This window comes from Chionomys nivalis, chromosome 21 (assembly GCF_950005125.1).
Source record: "Chionomys nivalis chromosome 21, mChiNiv1.1, whole genome shotgun sequence".
Classification (NCBI taxonomy): Eukaryota; Metazoa; Chordata; class Mammalia; order Rodentia; family Cricetidae; genus Chionomys; species Chionomys nivalis.
This window is the reverse complement of record NC_080106.1, coordinates 41,125,282-41,148,890: the sequence shown is the minus strand read 5'-3', so window position 1 is coordinate 41,148,890 and position 23,609 is coordinate 41,125,282. Positions and strand designations below refer to the sequence as shown.

The window sequence follows — 23,609 nt, the reverse complement described above, 5'->3', positions numbered from 1 at the left end:
TCTCCTTTTCTCTTCTAAACTCCCTTAAGCTTATTTTACATGTACTGTATGGATGTAAACATCTTTCATTTTTGTTTTGTTTGTTTACTTGAGAAAGAGTTTCACTGTGGCCCTGGCTGTCCTGAACTCTCTCTGTAGACCAGAGGCCTCAAACTCAGAGATCTGCCTGCCTCTGCCTCCCTGGACTGGGATAAAGGCGTGCGCCACCACCACCTGGCTTTAAAAAATATATACTTTTTAAAAAGACACATGTCTACAGTCCCAGACCTCCAGAGACTGGAGCATGGGGATTGCCACAATTTCAAAGTCATCCTGGGCTCCAGAATGAGATCCCATCTCAAGCTCCCTCACCCCTCAAAAAATGTTTTAAGAAAGAGGAGATTGGAGGGCTCAGGGTTCAGAGTCCCCGTAGTTGCACAGGATCCAGGTTCAGTTCCCAGCACCTACACGACAGCTTGCAGCTGTCTGTAACTCAAGTTCCAGGGAGATTGGACACCTTCATCTGTCCTCTGTGGATAACAGGCACAACACGCATGGTGCACAAACATGCAGGCAGGCAGGACACTAGTACATATAAAATAAAGTAAATAAATGTAAAAATTGGTTTTTTTAAGTTTTAAGAATAAAAAAAAAGATAGACTGTGGATGGATGGAGTGAGAAGCAAATGAGAAGCCACAAGCACGCGACACTCTCCAGGCGGCACAGACCCCCGGCAAATCCTTGACCCTGCAAACTTAGCCAAGTTTGCCTGAGGCAGGTTTAGCCTCTTGAGCTTTCTTTCTGTTCTCTAAGAAACTCTATCCCAAATGACAAAATGCTACCGGAGAGGCCTTGGGGGTAGGCGTAGGTTAGAGGGGTTTGATCCCAGCACTCAGGAGGCAGAGGTGGATCTCTGTGATTCAAGGCCAGCCTTGTCTACAGTGTTCCAGGACAGCCAGGGCTACAGAGAGAAACCCTGTCTCAAGCAAACAAACAAACAGACAGACAGACAGAGCAACTGGATAGAAGTGACCTTAAATTACATCACAATGTAGCAGACTGAGGTCCACGTCTCTGCATCCAGGGTCCCTGCTGCCCGTCCACCCAACAAGGGGGACTTTGTAAAGAAAAACAGGTTTCTAAAGTCAAGGATGGGTAGGTGGGGCTGAAGAAGGCGGCTGAGGACTAGGCAGAAAGGAAGAAGAGCACCTGGAGAGTCTTTTTTTTGGGGGGGGGGCGCGTTTCGAGACAGGGTTTCTCTGTGGTTTTTTTTTTTTTTTTTTGGTTTTTCGAGACAGGGTTTCTCTGTGGCTTTGGAGCCTGTCCTGGAACTAGCTCTGTAGACCAGGCTGGTCTCGAACTCACAGAGATCCGCCTGCCTCTGCCTCCCGAGTGCTGGGATTAAAGGCATGCGCCACCACCGCCCAGCTTCTCTGTGGTTTTGGAGCCTGTCCTGGAACTAGTTCTTGTAGACCAGGCTGGTCTCGAACTCACAGAGATCCGCCTGCCTCTGCCTCCCAAGTGCTGGGATTAAAGGCGTGCGCCACCACCGCCCGGTCTGGAGACTCTTAAAGCCAAAAGGGAGACTCGTAAGGTCTGGGCGAGTGAGGGACAGCAGTGGCAGCATGGTCAAGGGTATATATGTTCCAAGCCGAGGAGCAAACCTCCCTCCCTGCTCACATTCCTCCCATAATCCAACGCTAATAACCAAACCCAGCCTCCAGCTCTGGAAGCTTGCATCCCAGCTAGAGGACGGGAGTTGTCTTTGGCCAGGAGACCCTGGCATAGAGCAGTTCCTAGGAGAAAGGGCAAGAAGGCAGGTTCCCAGCCTGCTGCAGGAGGAACCTGAAGGGCCAGGAGGTCAGAAGGAACCACAGAACAGAAGGCAAGCTTTCTACTGGGCCCAGGGCTACTCCTTGTTAATCCAAGCCACAGGGCACCAAACTAGAACGAGGAGGAGATCTGGCACAGGAACGAGGCCATCAGGATGTCCCGAGGGCTGACTGGAGAGGACAGAGACTGGAGACTACGTCTGTTCTATGCCTAGAAGAGCTCTACCTGCAAAAATAACGTCTTGTGATGGTGATGGGATGGCCTGGGTGAAGGTGGAGCCAGTTGACCCGGGGCCAGAGAACACACTGAGCAATAGCACCTGCAACAAGATGACCAGGCAGAAGGGCCACGAAGAGGGCCGCTTCCCTCCATTTTCCTGACATCTCATTCATACAAACAGAAGACAAGTACTTTGAAAAACCAGCTCCCTTTCAACCCGGAACCCCACAGCTTCTCACTCCATAGCAGGCTGCTTTTACAGAAGCAATGACAGGATTCTCCCCTGGGGTACCCACTTTCAAGGCCTGTTGTTCTCCCTACCTTGACTTCCCTGTTCCGGAGCCTTCCTCCTGATTTTTATGCCACTTGAAGGCCTTTGTATTGTCTCAAGGACAGGTTGTCAGCTATCCCCACTGGAAGGTGAGTCTGTATTCAAAATGGGCTTATGGGAACTGGAGAGATGGCTTAGAGGTTAAGAGCACTGGTTGCTCTTCTAGAGGACCCGGGTTCAATTTCCAGCACCCACATGGCAGCTCAAGACCGTCTGTAACTCCCGTTTCAGGGGTTCCAACACTCTCATGCAGACATATGTGCAGGTCAAACACCAATGCACATAAAATAAAAATAAATTTTAAAAAATCCAAAATGGACTTGTAAATCGTATATATAGTTTTTACTATATACAAAGTCAGAAAAAAAAATATATATATATAGTCCCGGCTCCAAGATGGAAGCCTAGCAAGAGAAGCCTATGCCATTATGTGCAAAGGGTCACTTGGGAGGAAAAAAATCCACTCCAGCCCCAGTAAAATCTGCAGAGTTGGGTCCCTCGCAGTGGACCGCCTGCATCTGCCACAGATGCTCCAAAGGGGCCTGTCTCCTGGCAAGACACAAAAAGCCAGGCCTGGCCCAGCTACCATGGAAGTACCTGGCCTCTCCCAGAGTGGAACGAAGGAGGTATGCCTTCTGCCTACACACAAACAGGCTCAAACTCACCAGGGCATCCCGCAGCCAGAGTACTTTGTTGGAGAGGAACACAATTCACGAGTCCCTGCCAAGTCAGGCTGGCATGTGAGTAATTATATTAATGAATCTCTGGGTTATAAAATCTAATATTAGCTGGTGGCTTTGGTGCCATCACTTCAGTTACCGTCCCACATGGCTACAAACACTTCTGGGCAGCCCATGACTCGAACAGACCGAGTGTGCCTGAACACACGCAAGGAGAGAGAGAGGCAAATGTGTGTGTGCTGTTTAATTTAAAAGAAATTCATGTATTTGAAACTATGCCCAGAGATCTGTGTGTGAGGCCTACTTTATAAGCCACGGTACCATAAATAAGTGAAAGGCATCTGGCCCATCCTCAGGGCAGGGGCAGCTCCCTTGGCCCCATCTCTCTGGCTGGCAATATACCGAGGATTACTGCCCTGACACGCACAAGCTTTTGTGTCTGAAGACAGCATAGCTCCCCACAGAGCTCCCTTTGGCCTTGCAGGCAGGGGCCATCACACAGACCCTGCACCCTGCCTCCCCATGAATGCTCATCCACCGTCCCCATCCCAGATCCAAACCCCAAAGTCAGGTTTTACACACACAGGGTTCTGCTTGCCATTCAGCAGGTCTCCCACTCTGAAGACTAGACCAATGTACCACCACCATCCTGGTTCATCTGTGGGTTCCAGCTAAGGCCAGTGGAAACCACAATCCAATTGGCTATGTTATGCATGTGGTCAGAGGCAGAGGGCGCCAAGTGCAGCCAGGTAGTGAGTGACAGACGGTAGATCCAGGTGAAGAAAGTGTTTGTTGGGCACTTCACATACAAATGACATCAGAGAGCCTCAGACCAGGGTTCTGTAAACCGCACATGCCACAGTAGGACTAAAGCTCTCCTACCCTGTCCGTTCACCTGTCCCATCACTTGAAGCCTCTCTGGGGGCACTGTCCAGTACCAGTCAAGGGGTCTGGGAAACTAGCTTTCATAAAAACAAGTCCTCCTTATCTTGGGATTTGTATACTGGGCGTGGGGCTCATGGGCTCCCAAAGCACTGGGAACAACTTTAAGAGATTCACAGACAAGTTGAGTAGCTCTGTCACCAGCAGAGACAACGGACATCCTAAAGAGAGCGCACGGCACGGCAAGGCCTGCAAAACTCCGTCTCGGGACTGGTGATACATGTGGCCACTGCTTCTTTGTTCTTGAGGGACTGTCCTGGGCACTAGACTGTACCAATGTGGGGCAAACAAGTATGCGCATGGCTGGCAGGATGAGTGAGCAGTTGTTGAAGGAGCCTGACCGTCCGTGTTGATCTCCAGAACTTGACCTCCACAGTCGCGCTGGCACGCACACTGACCTCCACACTCGCGGTGGCACACACGCTGACCTCCACACTCGCGGTGGCACACACGCTGACCTCCACACTCGCGGTGGCATACACGCTGGCCTCCACAATTGCGTTGGCACACATGCTGGTCTCCACACTCGCGGTGGCATACACGTTGACTTCCACATTCGTGGTGGCACACACGCTGACCTCCACACTCGCGGTGGCATACACGCTGGCCTCCACACTCGCGGTGGCATACACGCTGGCCTCCACACTTGCGTTGGCACACATGCTGGTCTCCACAGTCATACTGGCATACACGCTGACCTCCACACTCGCGGTGGCACACACGCACATACTGCACATCACAATCACATTCACACAATAATATTTTAAAAGTATCTACTAGCTGGGAGTGGTGGTGTACATCTTTAATCCTAGCACTTGTGAGGCAGAGGCAAGCAAATCTCTGTAAATTCAAGGTCAGCCTGATCTACAGAGCAAGTTCTAGGATATCCAGGGATGCGTAGCGAGACCGTGTCAAAAAAAAAAAAAATCTACAATGATTATCAGATGTTTCTAAAGGGCAAAATAACCACTGGTTAAAACTCAGTGTCCAAGCCACCTGGCTCCCAGGAACTGAGGAGCTTCCTGGGGCAGTAGCACAACCAGGGAACTCCTGGCAAAGGGTACAAGTTTCTACGCACACTGCCCCGAACTAACTTCACTACCTGCCCTAGTAGATAACATGAACCTCCTTAATGCGGGAACACGGGACTGGCTCGTTATCATTCCATAGGAACTATGTCTCCTATGTCTACACTCCATCTCACAGCTTCTGCTGGGTCAAGACACCTCCTGTCTCCTCTTCCCCACCACAGCAGCGATGCTCGCAGGCCTATGTCAAATGGCTCACACATTTCTTCTGTCTCTCCAGCTGATTCTGACCTCAAACCTCGGCTAGAGAAATGGCACAGAGCTTGAGTCTGGCCATAGTCCACTCCCTTTCAGCAAGAGTCCCCAAACCACGGAGAGACACAGAGACAGAAGAAACATCTCGGCTCATCTTTTCTGTCTGAAGAGAGACTAAAGCTAACCTGCATGCTGCCCGCACAGAAGGAGCCCTAAGGCTGACCTGCCTACCTCCCTGTTAGCAGATGGGCGGAACACCCACCCGGGGAACCCTACTCTGGTCAGTCACAGGCTCAGTCCTCACCCCCACCCATCTGCTGCCTCCCTTTAAAGGCCTCTCCTCACTTGGTCCCCTGGGGAGCGGTCTTGTTACTAAGGAAACAATGATGTCATGTGGCTAGTGGGGATCAGGTCCCTCCCACCACCCCCTAACTAGGTACCATAGCCGCTGACGTCACTGCTCAGAAATTTATAGCCCAGAGCGGGTATTTATAATATGGCTCGGTGTGACCACATATTCAGTGTGGGGCTGGTGGCTATTTATAGCCAAGGGATACACACTTATTATACCCCCTGTCTGTATTCTGGGCCACCTGTTATATAACTGCCATTATGCAATAATGCCCATTATATAATAATTATGCACTAATGGGGATATAATCTGCAGGCATAATAAGGACACACTCCCCAAGGGCCGCACTGGGCCAGCCAGCCTCCTGCAAGTTGCCTCTTGGGAATCTCCTGATCTCTTCCTGAGGCTCCGCCCAGTCCAGGAGAGTCATCAGGTGTCACCATACTGCCTGTCTCTCAGTCTCTCAACAGGAGCCTTCTTCCCTAGACCGGAAGGCCCAGCTACAAAACCCTCTCTGGATTTCTTCTTAAGTCTTTTGGTATCTGATGCTCCCATCCCCTCCTTTAAGTATGAAACAACAATATAATGGAATAAACTCTAGAGGCAACTGACATCTCCGTGGCATTCAACCCTTTTAAGGCAGGAAGTCTCAAAGAAGCCAGGTCAGTTGGTGGGGGTGCTACCCCACACTCAGGTATCCTCATCCTCTAAGAAAGGCTTGCGAAGCCAGACGTGGATGTCTGGGTCCAGTCAGGCCTCTTCCCCTCCTTCCTCAGTTCCTTCCGGCAGGCGGAAGAGCCCAAATATGAGAGGTTGCCTTCCTGACTTGTATGGTAATCGGGGCTACACTGATTTAGGAACACCCTCCCCACAAACACACAGCAGGATGTGGGCCACTCTGACACCAGGACACACTCTGCTGGTCACCTTTCTCCCAGGAAGGACAAGATGAAACTGTCACCTGGGGAAGGGGAAAGGCAGGGTCAGGAATGCTGGCATGAGGGGGCACAGGGACAGAGAAATTGGGGTGGGAAGAGTTAAGGCCACAGTGGTACTGATAAAGCCAATTCAATTATCCCAAATATACCATCTGTTCTTAAAACAGATATTGCTATATTTAAAGGTTACTTGGTATATGAATTGATCTAAAACACACACACACACACCATTATGGAACTGTGAAGTGAGCCTTCTGCAGGCATGAGATGGTGGACTGAGAAAGTATCCTCTCTGCTTCTCCACTGTCTAAATTTTCAGAAGAGTACTTTACTCTGTAATAAAGAAAATCAAATACTCAACAAGACCCTGCCATGACTGTTCTGGTCTGAACTCCACACTGAAGGATTACGGATGATCCTGGAAGGGTCACTGGCTTACAGCACAGGCTGGGACTTGCCAGACCAGCAGCCACAGCACACACAGAGATGAAACACAAGGAATCAAGATGGCACCCTAAGCCAAGAACCAGAGGCAGGCGTATGATCCCCATGGAAACAGAACACAGGTGGTTCCCGTGCCCCACTTCAACCCAAGGGTCCTGCTGCTTAGGCATCTGAGAAGAGCACAGGAGAAGAGCAAGGGTTCTGAGAAGAGCACAGGAGAAGAGCAAGGGTTCAGAGGTCCAGTCTCCATGGAGCAGAGGTAAAGGAGGCCCCAAACTCGAGAGGCAAGTGGTAAGGACAGGTAGTTTCTTCCAGGATAGGGGCTCTCTCTCGACCAGGGATGAGTTTGTCCTCAGAAAACACCAGAAAATATCTGGGCGCATGGTGATTGTCACACCTGGATAAGGGAGGCATAACAAGCAGTTGGTGGGGGTGGAGTCTAAGAGGTACTGCTAGGCACCTGACAGTGCCCAGGATTGTTCCCATGGCACAGAATGGTCTGGCTAGAGTGTTAAGCGGTGTGTTGGGGAAGCCCAGCAGTAGAAGAGCTGATACCAGAGGTGAGAGGTCAGGCCCTGTCTTAGACTCGAAAGCAGAGGGGAATTCTGACCCACGTGCCAGTCTCTCGGCTAGCCTAGCCCTTAGTATATTAGGAGAGGTTTTTATATACTCAGCGCCAGACTTTTCAAATGTTAAGGAAGTGGTAAGGAATGGGTCAGTGGCAAAGGTCATGCCTAGCGTGGGCAGTCCTAGGTTTCAGTCCTGGCACCACAGAAACAGCATAAGAAAGAAAACAAAAGGTGCATCCATGTGAAGGAGCCCTTCTAAACCTTCCTCGTGTTGCGGTGACCCCAACCATAAAATGATTCTCATTGCTACTTCGTAACTATGATCGTGCTATGAATCGTAATGTAAATACCTGACACTCAACCCCCAAATGGGCCGCGACCCACAGGTTGAGAGCCACTGAAAAGGCTCATAAAAGGTAACGAATTGTTGACTATTATAAAACTTCCAGCAATCAGCTGGTTAATTAGTATAATTAAATTTATTTTTTTTTATTTCAAACTATGACCCCAAGTAGACTCCCAGGGAAAGGGTGTGGCAGAACAAGGACTATGGATCCCAAATCCTGCTTGCCTGGCTGGCCATGTACCTGGATCTCCTACACACTCCCCAGCCCAGGACCAGCAAGTGATCTCCCCTGAGTCCCAAGGTGGTGTGATAAGAACTGTCCCTGGCTGCAGAGGGGAGAGTCCAGAGAGCCCGGGCTTTAGCTCCTCTCTGTGTAGATCAGAAGCAGGGAGCTTTTCCAGAAAGGATGGGGAGAGAGAGAAACAGTGGGCAAGGGGTCGGCTGTTTCTTCCCCACGTGCTTAGCAGCTGGGGGAGCCCTTGAGCTGAGCTTTACCAGCCGGGCTCTGGCCCCTTCCCCTTCCGGGCTGCAGCAGCTCCTATCAGGAGGATGGGACTGAGTCCCATGGGGACTCATGAGGTTTTCTCCTCTGAGATTCCACCAAGGAACTTGGAGACCCTCAGGCCAAGGTGACCTGGAACCTCTTCTGCCAGAAATTCATGTTGTGACCTGAGTCCGTTGACATCTCCTCCAGTTTCCTCCTCTACGGAATGAATAAGATGATGCCTGCCTGTATCAGTCACCCTTTGAAAGGAGGAAATCAACCTCCAAAAGCAGCGGACAGAATGTGTGGAGCAGGGAGAGCACCCTCCTGGGTCCCTGAGTCTAGCTCGGTCTGGGTCTGGGCTCCCTCCCTGTTACCAGAGCAGCACACACACCCAGCCAGGAGCATGGAATTAAAGCAGGTTGCTGGGAGAATCCGGGAGGAATCATCATGAGGAGTTAAGCTGCGCTGACACCACTTTGGATCTTCAGTGGAAAACTGGAATTAAAAGGGGGCCAATCCCCGTCCTCCATCAATAAAAGACAAAAAAGTTTCCGGGAGACTGGGTGGACAACTACCGTTCAGTTACGGGATGTGCCCCAAATACCAACAAACGGAGGCCTGACCCGAAGGGTGGCAGCGGCACGCTGTGTCATCACAACCGGGGAAAGGGCCCAATATCTCCTCCTGCCTGGTAAAGGCACCAGGTGAGGGTGGGCCATCACCTGGGAAGCAGATACACAGAGGGCAACCTCCAAACGTACGGATTTTCCAAATCAGTAGAGAAGCCAGGTGTTAGTACCCACGGAGATAAAGTAAGGGACCCAGGCACCCTTGGAGAGGAGGGGGGAAAGCCTGATCCAGCCAAACGACTGCACCCCAGCCCCTCCACCTTCTGGGACCCTGTTCTAATGCCAACAGTGCTTCGGCTCAAACACGCTTAAAATGGCGACGGCGGCCTGTAGGGCCGGGCGTTTGTCGTGCTGTTCTCCACGGTGCCCTCAGTGCCAAGAAAAACCTATCATCAGAAATGCCATCAGCTATATTTATCTATCTCTCAGCCCCCCAGCCTCCTCCTCCCGTCTGCCAAGCAGGCCCTGCGCAGCGCCCCCCCCCCCTCACCCAGTGGGCACATGTCCCTGTTACTGATGACTGTGACCACCTGCCCAAACCCAAGTCTCCACCACTCCCTTTCAGGGCCCTGACAGTATGCAACACCATTCCTCCTGCCCGTGCCGGGGCACACTCACATGGGGCTCAGGCATACACTTGGCAGGGGCTGGCCTGAGCGTCCCTCGTCTGCATCTGTGGACCAAGAAGATCCTCCATTTCCTTTCAGTCTCAACTCTGCTAAAATGGGCCTCCACAATGCCATTCTGCCCCCAGCCTTACACAAGTGGCATGCCTGGCCTCTGGACACCATCCCTAGGAAGGTACCCACCCAGTCACTGAGCAGACCCTCACCCTTGCTCCATTCTCCGGCATGGGGCAGGAAAGGCTCTGGCTGATTCTGGAGATACTAAAATCCCTAAGTGAGAAGCTTGTATCTTAGAGGTGTTCCCACTCTCATCCAAGGAACCAAAGAAACAAGTGGTGGAGTCTGGGAGCAGAAAAAGGAACCCGGCAAAGTCAAGATTTACAACCACTCAAGCCCTCTGGGGACACAACAAACGGGAGAGTCACTTGCTGTCAGGCACTTGGGACCTTCCACTACTCAAGACCCAGGCTTCCACAGGAGCCTTCCCACCCCGGGCCTCACCCCTATGAATAAATAGCCTATCAGCCTCGTCCTGCGGGGTGAACATTCTGGGCCCTACACCTTCTCCCATGGCTTTGGGCACCCTCTGCCCAGCCACCAAGCCCCCAATTCAGACAGGAGTTCCAGGGAGCCAGCTCCGAGAACGAAATAACCCAAATAAAAATTTCAAAACCCAGAAGCTCTTTCTCTCCTGCCCCCTCCCCCTCTGCTGGCAAATGAAAACAAACAAGAAATCAAAGAGGCCTTTTGTGCTAGCCCAGCGCTGACACGGCTGGGGCCTTTGAAAGGACGGCTGAATCCGACAGCAAAGGGTAAAATAACCTAAGCGTGGCAGCTCCTCGGGGATGGGAACAGAAGGGGCTGGGGAGGCAGCCACCTTCTCCAGGAAAAAAGTGGGGGCAATTGCTGCCACAGAATACTGGACAAGGGTCTCACTGCCTCTCTGTACCCCATCTTTGCAAGAAGGCCCCTGACTCCTCTTTGTGGTCACCTTGAACTAAGCTGCCCCCAAGGAAGCCCTGAGGCCTTTCCTCTCTCCAGCAAGAATTACTTCAGGTTCGTGCCTACTGGGCATTCTGGACAGAGCTTTCTAGAAGCCATCTTCAGGCCTTCACCTGCTGGGCACATACAGGGCCTCCTTCTCAGAGACTTGGGAGTCCTTAAGACCAGGGCCTTGCTTGCCATAGGCTAAGTGTGTGCTTCATGAAGGGCATTCTTCCACCCTTGTTGGCAGTGCCAAAAAGTGAAACAGTTCCTCGGGAAGTCCTTCTGGTGGCTAGCCCCCAGCACTCCTGCCGCAGAAGGCCCATACCCGCCAGGCCCATGACGGAGTATGGCTGGTCACCTTGCCCGTATCTACGGACTGGATCATCCAGCCGACTTGACTCCTCAAGGTCCGATCTCTGTAGCATCAGTTCAGACAAGGACATTTCATTTTCTCCTTCATGGTACAGTTCCAGCTTGGTCAGCATAGCAAACACTACTAAGACCCCCGTGAACCGCGAGGAGTGGGGTCCCTGCCTGACTGAGCAGGCAGTCCTATGGACAAAGAGGACAGGAGGCAGTCCTATGGACAAAGAGGACAGGAGCAGGTGGTCAAGGGGCTCTGGAAATACGCCCAAGCCTGAGGAAGGGTCAGGGTAATCTGTCCACAGCCAGGGCCCCCAAGGCTCAACAGCGGATGATCTGGAGAACATGGGCTGGCTTCACAAGCGCCTAGTGCTGCAGGCCCTGCATTTGGTTCAAGGCCTCTGCTGCGGTTACCATGTCACAGTTCCCAATAACTGCGGACAGGAGCCACGCACTCTTGTTTTGCTCTGGGACCTTCCTAGTCTATAGCCGGACCGCCACAAGATGGCAAGTGCACTTGGGCTCTGGCAGGGCTGGGGACACTGCCCAGGACATTTTGGAGAGAAGTTCGGAGGCCTTACTCAGGTGGAAACTGCCACAGTACAGAACAATCTGCTTCTACCTGGACAATCCCAGGAAAACAGGTGAAGGAGACAGACAGCCATGCTGGGCTCGGCAAATCTTAACAGTGGTCACTGTGACAACTGGCATCTGCGGGTATATGAGCTGGTTCTAACCTGTGAGCCGTACACCTTGAGCGAGACTAAGAGACTATCACCGAAGCAATGGCGGCACTGCTTACAGCAAAGTCTCAAGGGGACTAGACATTGCATCACAAAACAACCCATAGATCTTGCTAATGTGTGTTCCTAGACCCTGTGGTCTCTGCCAACCCTGATACCAGATGGCACTGCCTCAAAGACACAGACAAGTGGGTGACACACAGTCCGTGTTCAGGGTAGCTCTCAAAAAGGAGCTGTGCTCTGGCAGTCTTTCCCACATATACCAGACTCGCCAGAAGGGTTGGGAGCCCAGAAAAGGCTTAGGGGTCTTCACTTGCTTTCAGCCGACAGGAACAGGAAACCGTCACCACCAGCGAAGGACACAGGAGGTCCCTGCTCAGGCCTCTAAGCCACCTCGAACTTCTAAGCCCAACTCCTGGCAGGAGCAGAGTCAATCAGAATATCTCATGCTTGAAAAGGTTCGTTAGGTGAAGCCTGAGTTACTAGCTAACCCCCTATGACAAATAAGGCCAAGTCTGCCTACCCCAGGGCCTGGTGGCACACCAAACCAGAGTGCATAGCCTGCAGAAGTTCCACGGGAAACCACACAGGAGAAACGACCCAGTTCCCTTAACAAAAACTGACAGAAAAGTCGTGGAGATCAGGAAGAGAGAGAGTGATGACAATGACCTCCACTACTAGACAGGTCAACCACAGTCTCATTTGGGTTCTGATTTACATGAACTAGAAACAAAAGCAAGCTGATAATTAGGGAAATGGGGATATCAGCTAGGTGTCTCATGGTACAAGACAGCTTCACATAGTAAGTAAAGCATGCATTTAATCCCAGCACTAGGGAGACAGAGGCAGTTGGATCTCTGTGAGTTCAAGGCCAGCCTGGTCTACAGAGTGAGTTCCAGGACAGTCAGAGATACACAGTTGAGACCCTTGTCTCAGGGAAAAAAAAAAAAAAAAAGCTGACTTTTGAAATCTCAGATGTGACAGTCGCATTTGGGCTCAGCTTTTCAAGAGGTGTACACAGACTGTGATCCAGGACAGGCTGTGATGCCCAGTCCTGGTGGGCAATGGGGACACACGATTCCAGCCTGAGGTCCTGTGATGGGTGTAGGAGGTGCTGTCTACCAACAAGTAAAGAAGGGGCTTATAGTTTTGAGTTCTGTTTTCTAGGACTGACACCAAGGTTTGAGGGTTGATCCACGGTCACTTCCCACTTCCAGAGCACTCCTGGGTTTTGGAGACAGTCAGCAAGGCTGCTGGGCCTACTGGGCTGCACCTCTCCAGGCCACAGAGCCCTCCTCCTGCCACTGCCACTGTCCTTGCCACATCCCCTGCTCTGGGACACCCTTTCTGGACATCCTCTTCTCCACTATGGGGCTGTCTGCTTCATCCCTGCCGAAGCTGACAGACACAGGGTGACATTCCTTCACCGCAGCTAGGTGACTTTGTGGCAGCCCTTCAGACCCAAGTTGTAGAAGTCACCCAAACACATCCTCTATTCCTTCTCACTATGTCATCTCTTGGATCTTCCGGGGCACAAAGGCCTGTGAGAGCCTGGACGACAGCGGCACCTAGAAGCAAAGCCATACCCTCACGCCTCCTGCCATCTCAAGCTCAGTCATAAAAACTGGCACCATCAGCTCAGCCCCACCCAGCTCTTCAACCCAGCTTTTCTTTTTAAAGATTTGTTTATTTATATGTGTATGAGTGTCTGGCCTACAAGCCTGTGCCTGCAGAGGTCAGAAGAGGGAGGTCAGATTTTCTGGAACTGGAGTTACAGATGGTTGTGATGTGTTAAGGGCGCTGGGAACAGAACCCAGGTCCTCTGGAAGAACAACAGTAGTCTTAGACACTGGACCATCTATCCAGCCCCCAACCCTAGGCCTCCATTCTTACACTGTGGCTCATTGGATGCACTTGGGGGGAGGGAACTGGGGAAGGTAGCCTCTCAGCATGAACACCAGCCACACGGGAATGACTTAGGAAAGAACAAGCAACAAGGCCTTACCAACACCCAAATTCCCTCTAGAAAGGTGCAATTCTGGCCATTCCAGCAAGAAATCCTGAACTTTCATTGTTACTGTCTAAAGTCTGTGCCTGAACTGCAAAGAATATGTTCTCAGTTATGTATTAGGTATCTGCTGAGGAGACTGGGCCTCAGCCTGGCCAGAAACGGCCTTGGCAACATCAGTGGACTATGAATTCACTCATATTCCTGGGTGAATGAGCTCATGAGCTAGGGAGAGGAAGCCCTGTTCCTTCCCCTTGCCCCTTCCACCTGCCAGACCAGTGCAGAAGCCAGGAGGCTGGCTGGGAACCGGTTTCCTTCCTTGTGCACACCATCCCCTCTCAGCCCCACACTGGCAGTAGCCAAGCATGTGGCCTAGGGCTGGTTGGTCTTGTCTTTCATTCCAGCCCTCAGCTGCAAAGGCAGGTGGATCTCTAATGAGTTCAAGGCCATCCTGGTCTACACACCAAGTTCTAGGCCAGTCAGAGCTACATAGTTAGACCCTGCCAAACAAATACATGGCTTAAAAACAAAACAAGGCCAGGGAAACAATGCAGCTACCAGGGTCTAAACAACAGAAGTGGGGAAGAAGGAGGAGGAGGAAGCCTAGGAGGAAGACAGATGCTGATTTTCCCCTACAGATATTTTGGGGTTCCAAGCTCTAGGAGTGGAAGGCTCAGACTCCATGGATGCAAGAGCTATGGGATAGAATATTGACAGGCCCCTGCTCTGAGCAGCCCCAAGCACCCCCAACACTGACAAGTTCTCACCCTCCATAACCTGACTTGCTGTATAGACAGAGAATGAGGAATAACTTTGTCTCCTTCACTTTCTTCCTCTACCCCACCCCACAAAAAAAAAAAAAAAAAAAAAAAAAAAAAAAAAAAAAAAAAAAAAAGGAGAAAATCCAAGCTACAGGGAGAGAAGGAAGGACATGGAACTGGCCTTCCCAAACGAGGGTCACTTAAGGCCACGTGCAGGCCTAGAAGGATCTATAGAGAAGAAGGATCTATGGCAGTACCCACTGCCTCAAGCCAGATGGAGAGGGAATGAGCAAGAAGAGAGACCTTGAATTCACTTTTCCTCGCTCCAACACACTCTCAGCCCTGTCCTCTCTAAGAAGGACAGCCTCCTGGAAGCATCTCCCAGCCGAGTGCCTGGATCCACTCATGCCACTTCCTCCCAACTTTCCCAACAGGCAAGGGGTGACCACAGTGGCATGAACTGCCTTTTTTTTTTTATGAATGAATACAAAGGAAGACACAGAGGCACTGTCTCGGGAAGGACAGGTTTTCGGTTTTCCAGAGCTAAAGAAAGCCACATTCGCACAAAGAAGAGGAAGAAGGGAAATGAGGGGGAAATGCCGAAATAGTGGCAAGGAAAACACACACACACACACACACACACACAAAGGTTTGTTAGCCTCTCATTACAAGTTGGTTGGGCACAATGTAAACACACTTCTGCCTTGCTTAATCACAGAGTACCGGCCCGTTTAGGTTTCAAAGGCGGCGGTAAATTGGGCGTAGCTGAGTGGAGGCTAAAAATTAACCAGGCATCTCTGTTTCAATTTGTACGAAAACAAAAGTGGAAAGAAATTATGAAAAGAAAAAGAAAAATGAGGCTGGGGGGTAGGCGGGCAAGGCCAGAGCACTAAACTAGCTCGGGCCAGACACAGCAATGCTAGAAGAGCACAGGCAACTAGGAAACACTTAGGGCACAAAAAGGGAGAGCTTTTTACAGGTTTCATCTAAGACTTCTTCTATAGCAGGCTGTTTCCTGGCAGGCCTGTTCCCCACAAAGCCCCCCTGCTCCAGAGGGGCCCAGGGCCACTGGTACCACTGTGTGCATCCATCCCAGAGCAGGGAGCTTAAGGAACCTCACTGTGTTCTTTCCCTAACAAACAAATCCAGCACAGCAGCTCCTACCCCAGAACCATCCCACTGCTGCTGCTGCTGCTGCTGCTGCTGCGCCTCTTCCGGGGTCCCAAACGTCAGATTCCACATTTCCCTCTCTCCTGGACTTGCTGACAGCCACCTCCCCCAAACCCAGCCCTTCCTGGGAAGAAGTGAAGCTACAGCAGCCTGCACCTTCTCCCAGCCCCTAGCGCTTCCGTCTCATTTTCTCTATCAGCTGTGGTTAGTGTGGATGTTATCATCTTCATCTCCGACTCTTACCATTGTGGGTAATTATGAGACATCTTGGCCCTGTCCTAAAACTGACAGCATCTTCACTTTAGGAAAGACGAGATGCACAAATTGGGTGTCATAGCAAGAGAGGAGAGGAGAAAGAGCAAAGGGGTGGGGGCAGAGAGGAAGAGGATGGAAAAGTGAGAGGGGCACCACATACGAAGGCCAGTAGGACAAGCTGCCAGTGAGGCCCAGAGCAGTACTGTTCAGAAACAGGAGGAGCAATAAACAGAACAAATGCCAGCAAGTGAAATAAAACTGGGGAGGGGGTGTTGAAAACAACCTACCCGGAGTGTGGACAAAGTAAGCCAGATAAAGGTCCAGTTCTTTGATTGTGACTCCAATGTGATGTGGCTGGACGCACAGGCCGGGGTTCGAGCACTGGGGCGACTTGTAGAGCCGCTCCCCATCAGTACTTTCCAAGGGGATCCCCTTAAACAAAATCACCATGACCAGGTCCAGCCGCCACACCTTGTCAGCCTGGCGCAGGCAGTCAATCCGCCGGATCTTGCCCTTCTGGTCGGGGTTGGAGAGCACGCAGCAGGGGGGCTTCTTGCCGGTGATGGTCAGCACAAAGTCCTCTCGGAACTCGGGCCTGATGTCTTTGCGCAGCTTGGCCAACAGCCGGGATGCCCACTTCTGCTTGATCTCAGGCTTCTCGCCCAGCAGCTCGTCCTTCACCGCGCGCTCCTCGTCCTTTGACATCCGCTTCTCGTGCTTCTTGAAGTACTTGCGCTTCCGCGCCTGTAGGTTGAACCAGGTGTAGGAGAAGGCTCGGACGTGAGGCAGCAGCGCCTCGATGAACGGGTGGAACTCATCCTGCAGGCGGCAAGCCGGGAGCATGCGGGGCGAGGGAGGACGGGAGGAGGGGAAGACGGGATGAGGGGGAAAGAGAGAAGGAGAAACGCAGCGTTAGAAGGGGGCACTAGGAAAACCGCCTTCTCCTCCTTCTCCCTCCCCCCAGCAATTTTCTCTTGAGATTGTTCTACTGAAGTGTGGTTTGAAGCCACCACCAGTTTCGCAAGCCACTTGCTCCCATCTCAGCCTCAGCAACCAAACAGAGGCACGGGAGCCTGTCCACACACCTATTCTCTCTCTCTCTCTCTCTCTCTCTCTCTCTCTCTCTCTCTCTCTCTCTCTCTCTCTCTCTCATCCCTACACACACACACAGACAATGTTGCTACACACACCACGGGCTTGCTGGTCCCCCCCCCAAGTTCTGTCGCACCCATGACATCTCCATGTTCTAGGGCAGCTGTGAACTAGGGTCAGCTGGTCCCAGCACAGTGTCCGGTTGCCTGAGGGTGCAGAAGGAAGGACAAGCAAGAGCTGCCTTGCTGCCTTCTGTCCTCCTGTCCGGAATGGCCAATGTTTGGCTGCCCCCCTGAGAAGACAGAAAATGCCATCTGAGATGAAGGAAGAGGCTTTGGGTCCCCTCTCACCAGGCTGCTTGCATTTTCTTTCCTTCAGATCCAGTTGGAACGAACATCCACCCCAGCATTTTTTAAAATCAGATCTAAATCCTAAATATGTGGTTTCAGCTTTGTTATCGGCACCGATACTAACGTTAATCACAGTAATAATGAACAAAACACTTCTTGTTAGCCCAAATAAGGTGCTTTTCTCAGCCACATTAGGGTTAAAAGCTACATGGGTCGCCTTGCGGCCCCTTCCCCAATCTCCCACAACCCCTTCACCCTCAATCAGGTGGCAGAGGGCTGGGCTCTCTCAGTTTTTTTTCCTTTTGTTTTGTTTTGGTTTTTGGTTTTTTGCTTGTTTGCTTGTTTGAAGTTTAAATAATAATTGATTTCTTTTTACAAAAATAAAGCTGGAAAAATCAAATAATTACCATTGATGTGAAGCACCCGGCAAAGCCAACGCCTGATTCTGAGATTCTGGACTCAACAGAGTTATGAGTTAGGGGCGGTGGGACTAGGGGAGGAGGAGGAGCAGGGGAGGAAGGTAAATGTTTTAAAGGGGGTTATTATTGGTGTTCTGGGGAATAGGGGCCGGGCTTGGGTGGATTCTCAAACCCTTCCCCCTCCACCCCCCACGCTCCATTGCACAGAGGGGGAAATTAATTTTTTTAAGGAGTAAAAAGAAAGAAAGGTCAGGGATGGCGAGCAGAGAGGGAGCGAGGTGGCTTCTTACACACACCAGGTAAACAAAAGCCAACAAATTGTTTCAATTTCTTCCCCTATGCATCCTCTTGTAGTTTAAAATAAAAGAGCAAAAATATGCAAAATTAAAGATCAAAACCAACCTCCTACCACCACCACCCCACGTTCATCCACGACAACGTACCCTACCCCACCCCCACCCCCGAAAAACAAAAACAAAAACCAGGAGGGAAAAAGCAGCAGCTGAAGAAAAGGCTTTCGGCTTTGGCAGCGGCACAAGGGTGTAAACTTCGAGCTGCTCCCTCCACCCGACCAGAGGAAGAGGGGGAGCTCGCAGATTCTCGGGAAGAGGACGAGTTCTGACCGGCTGCAGACCGTTGCTGGCAGACGCAGCAAAAGGGAGAGAGGGAGCCAGGGAGGGAGGGAAGGAAGAGGGGGAGGGAGAGAGCGAGGATCTCAGGAAGACGGGGATGGGATGGGGTGTGCGATGGTGCGCACGTGAGCGCGCGCGCGCGAGCGCGGGAGAGGGTGTGTGTGCACCAGCACCGCTAGGGTGGGGGGGTTGTGGCTTCTTTTTTCTCTCAGATTCCCCGCTCCCCGTTCATGCTCAATCCCCATCCATTTGTGTGTGCCAAGTCAGTAAAAGAGGGGGAGGGAGACAGCCAGAGGAAAGGAGAGAGAAAGAGCGAGGGAGAGAGGGAGAGGGAGGGAGGGAGGGAGAAAGGGAGGGAGGAAGAGAGAGAGAGAGAGAGAGAGAGAGAGAGAGAGAGAGAGAGAGAGAGAGAGAGAGAGAGCGCGAAAGAGAGTGGGGGGGAATCCACCTATTTGGCAAAGAGGCATCCTCGTGCAGCCAATGGCTGAGTCCAAGGGGAGGAGGGAGCTGGGCTAGCTGAGAGGGTGGGGAGAGCCCCCCGGCAGTTGGAGACCAAAAACAATTTGCCCAATCGACAAGTTCACGTCTAATGAACAAGCAAAAGCAAAGTCCAGCAGTTATGAATTTTTCATCCCAGGCGCCCACTTGGGTCTGTTTGGCAGCAGCCACCCAGCAAACTTGGGGGGTGGGAACATTAGGATTGAGGAAGACGCGGACTTTTTTTTAAGCCAGAAAATAAATAAATAAAGGCCTGACTCCTGGCGGGCTGGCGGCTGGGCGGGAGCCCCAGAAGGCCTTGGGGAAGCAGCTGCGCCTACTCTGTGTTCTGCTCTCAGGCCAGCACACTCTCTGGTTCTAGATTTTTTTTTTTTAGGTTGTCTTTTTTTTTTTTTTTTTTTTTTTATGGAGCACAGTAGGGCGAGTGGACATTTTCTCCTCCACTCTGTGCACCAGCCTACAGAACTCTGAATAGGAGAAAGAGCTCAGAAAGTGTCCGTGCCAACAGCACAGCACAGAATGTTGGCTGGGTGTTGCCACTTCTTGGTCCCTCAGACCCTGCTGCCTGTAGGACTCAGGAGCACTCCCAAACAAGGGGACATGGAACCCTGCACCTCCTTGCCTTCCCCTCAGCCCCCAGTAAGCTCACAGCCTCCCTCGGCCCACACCCAGCCACGCACACTCCATTAGTGGTGATGGGAGATGCCAACGCAATGCAGCTCGGCTCGTGAAGCTGCAAGTTTATTAAAATAGCCTCCTGTCACAGCGCTCCTCTGGCAAGCACCACACGCAGCTACAAACACAACAGCCAGCCCCTGGGAGAAGTGACAGAGGCAGAAAGACCGGCACTACTTCCCCTCGGCACCCCCACCTCCCACCTTCTGCAACCCCTCCCTCCTCCAGATCTGCCCTGGTTACTCACGCTGCCGCTGCCGGGGTAGCTTTCTTACCTGTCCCTCAAATTAGACTAAAATGCAAGGTGCAAAAGCATATAAACCCGAGAAGCCTGGATAGAGAGAAGACTTGAGAAAAGATATGGCAAAACAGAAGGCAAGAGCCTTCGGGAACCAGAGGCATGAGAGGTGATGCCAAAGTCCTTTCTCCAGGTCCCCAACTAGGCACTTCCTGGGGGAGGCACCTCCAGGAGGACTCTCCAGTAAGCGCTCTGGGCAGCTGCCCTAGGCCTCTGGGAAAGCAAAAGGAAGGCAGGAAATGAAAGGGAGAGCCGAGGTAGGATATCAACAGACTGCCCAGTGACCAGTGCTCAGTCCCCACAGCCACCCTCTCTGCAGGCTCAACCCTAAGTTGGCAAAGGGAAAAAGGTCACTGCTCACTGCCCCTTTCCTCACCAGCTGAAACCCTGTGCTCTGTGGCCTTCTGTTCAATGGCAAAGAGGCTCCTGGAAGAACGCCTGGACTGTGCCAAAACAAAAGACCCCCCCCCACAATGGGAGGTACCATCCAGCACCTGGGACCCTAAACCCTAAATGGCCAACTCCAGCGGAGTGAGTTCACAGCTGACCCGAGAGACACAGTTAGAGAGAACAGTGCAGGAGGCAGGTGCCATCACAGACAGGCCTCTTAGGGTGGTGTTCAATAATTCACGTCCTGTGAATAACAGGCTTTGGTCCAACCAGTCAAGGATGCTAGCTTAGCGCCTAGTGACATAAGGGACCGAATGAACACTGCCTTCTCCACCTTGAGGAAGCAATTTCACTTTCTAAAGTCAAGATGAGATCATAAAAGCTGCAAGTGAGTTTGTATTTGGCGGTCCAAAGTGTAGTGGGGATGTTGCTGCTATTCTGATTCTGATTTAAATATTAAAAAGAAAATGGCCAATATTGTTCCGTGGCAAATCCTGGTCTGTTCCTTTTCAGGACTACAGTGTGGTGGAACAACACAGTTGAAAGTCTGGGTTGGGTAGCGACAGTTCCATGGCTAGTAGAAAATCCACAGATGTTAGGGACAGTGTGAGAGCCAGTCTCTGCGGAGCTGAGGAAGGAAAGAGTCAAAGGTCCCTGGGTGGTGAGCTGATGAGAGTGACAGCACCAGGGAACTTCTGCAGGAAGCTTCAGAGACTGGCAGGACAGCAACAGGCCCTTCCTCGTGAATCTGGAAGGGAGAACAATTGTCAACTGTCTTTCTCCTAGCTGGGGGCTATAACCTTGAAGGTAAGCAGAAGGTCATTGGGCAGCGCCTCTGGCCTGCTGTGACTTTGCCAGCAGAACACGCTGGCTTCCAGTAAGCAGGCCATCCCAGTAGAAAAAAACAGCTCTCCCCCTCCCCCCCGTGTGCCCATGTGTGTGTGTGTGTCTGTGTGTGTGTGTGTGTGTGTGTGTGTCTGTGTGCATGCCCCTAGACCCCCAAACAAAAGAGATCCTTCCCCTTTTCACTGGGAGACAATCTAGGCACCCTTTGGAAGATTACCTGTCCCTGTCCCAACTCCTTCCTTTCCTGTCCCACCCTCCGTCTGGAGGTCACACTCCTGCACCCTGATGTACCAGACCCAAGCCAAGACTGGAAAATTATTGATGATTTAAGATGCTTCCAGGTCTGATTTCAAACAGAAATGATGGTTCAAGGGTTGGAAAGAGCAAATGTGGGAACCTACAGATTGCTGGGGAAGAGAAGAAAGGAAGAAAGAAAGAAAATGAAAGAAAAAGATCAACCAAAGGGAAAGGATTTTTGGTTTTTGGAAGAGAAAATTTTAACTTCATGAAAGAAAGGCCTCTCTTACTTTTGAGAAGATAAAACTTGGTGAAAACACAGGAGTTTCTATTGAGATGCTGCTCTGGTGCCTGTCCAGCCACCACAGAGAGAGATGTGTCACCTCCCCCCACCCCAAAGATTAAGCAGGCCACAGAAACAGAAATTCAAGCAGAGGAAAAGCAAGAGAGGCAGAGGGGAAACCCAGAGCACAGAGCTGGCTGGAAGCTGCAGAAAAGTCCGAGACAAAGAGAAAGGAAAGAACGAATAAGCAAGAAAATAGAGAAGGGCTCCAAGACAAGAGGAAAAAAGAAAGAAAACTGAGAAAAATGGTGGCTTCCAGGGGTGGAAACCATGAGGCTCTCAGAGCAGTCCTGTGAGCTGAGGCCTTGTGGGTTATTTGAGGAAACCAGAGAACACACCCAGTCCTTTACTTACATGTACAATATTAAAAATCCTTCCAGGAAACAAAATAATTTCCCCAAACTGATACAGATTTTGTAGCTGGCCTTTGCCTCCCAGTAGTGAGGCTAAGAGGCCTTGTTTCAAACACCCAGTCATGGGTGGGTCTCTTTACCTTTAAAAACAAAATCTTATTTGTCCCCAAACTGCTGGCTTCTGGGCCTGGAATATTCTCTCAGACCCTGGGCACCACGGCCCACACATGTTAAGCACTCACAGTTTAAGCCCATGACTGTGCTCTAAGGAGAAAGCATCAGATATTCCCGGGTCCATTTTCCTACCGGTGTCTGCAGAGTAGGTAAGGAAAGGCATAGGAAATTAGAAAGGCCACAAATAGAGGCCCGGTGAGTTTGCCTAATTCCTGGCATTTATAATTCTGCCTGGGCCTGGGCTGAAAGGGGACAGCTTCATACATAACCACAACCACTACCACCACACACACACCTCCCATCTTGTCAGATCTGTGCTCCTCCCTCAGAAGGCTAGGAGAGGCCGTGGGCAGACACTGTGGACCTCAGGCCGCAGCAAAGGAAGAGACCTGGCTGCTTGTCCTAGGGGTGGGTGGGGCCTCCTTCTCTGGGGGAGGCAGAAAGAGGCTCTGCTGCTCAGTGAAACTATCCAAGAGTTTGGAAACCTAGGAATGGAAACCGGAAAATGCACTTTCCGAGGAGGCTCCCGATAATTTGGACAAAGCGGGTTTTGGCTGATTTGGGCCTCCGTTCAGGAACAGCAGCCACCACCACCGGGCTTGTGTGAAAAACGTCCTTGGGCCAGACGATGGATTTGCCCACACCAGAGCTGGGTCTCTCTCGGGGTCTGTCTCAGAACCAGGCCACATAATACTCCAGTAAAATGCCCCTGGGCGCCCCCACGCACTGCCTTTTCTCCTCCTTGCTACAAATCGGGAGCTGTGGCCTGGGACCGGGCCAACAAGCAGCCTCGTTCCTGGCTGGAAGGCTCCCCTGCTCCAGGCACATCTCCCCTCACCCTCTTGGCACAGAACAAGCTAGGATAGGGATGGGGGTGTTAGAGGAGATGATCTATTCTCTCCTCTGGAGATTGTTTACTTTCATCTTGTCTTCTATGGGGAATAGGAAACAAAACCCTAGTCTTTAATTCATTATTTAGCTTGAAACTTCCGTGTCACCAAATACAAGTAAATGCTGGGAAGGCCAGACTGCTCTCCTCCCTAGTCAATGGGCTGAGTGGAGATGGAGGCCTTTCAAAGACCAGCAGGACAGGTGACGGCCAAAGGCTTCAGGGGCCAAGGTTGTGTGGTGCCTCACCCACCTGGTTGGCTTTGAAAGTGTCACTCCACAGTGGCCCAGGGCCCAGGAAAAGGGAGGAACCACACAGACCAGCTTCACAACTTTCTCTAAAGAACAGAAAAACTGACAAAAGGCGAGAGAAGGAAAAGAAGGGGGCTGCCCTAGGTGAGGTCTTTGCTTCCAGAACAAGAAAAAATCATCTGCAGGGTTAGGGAGACCGGGGGGGCCAGGGCGATG

General features: G+C 51.5%; 1 protein-coding gene across 8 annotated transcripts in view; it reads right to left on the bottom strand.

Annotated features, from left to right (window-relative positions):
* Positions 1-23,609, bottom strand: part of Nfix (nuclear factor I X) — a 94,609-nt gene that overhangs the window by 50,325 nt on the left and 20,675 nt on the right. For 4 of the 8 annotated variants that reach the window (XM_057754077.1, XM_057754085.1, XM_057754080.1 and 1 more), the window contains one exon: positions 16,234-16,765. In XM_057754077.1, the coding sequence (XP_057610060.1) occupies positions 16,234-16,765 (532 nt within the window). Of the gene's footprint in view, positions 1-16,233; positions 17,031-17,174; positions 17,321-17,795; positions 18,175-23,609 lie in introns of those variants that run through there. The other 4 variants (XM_057754079.1, XM_057754078.1, XM_057754083.1 and 1 more) reach the window with 4 other exon arrangements.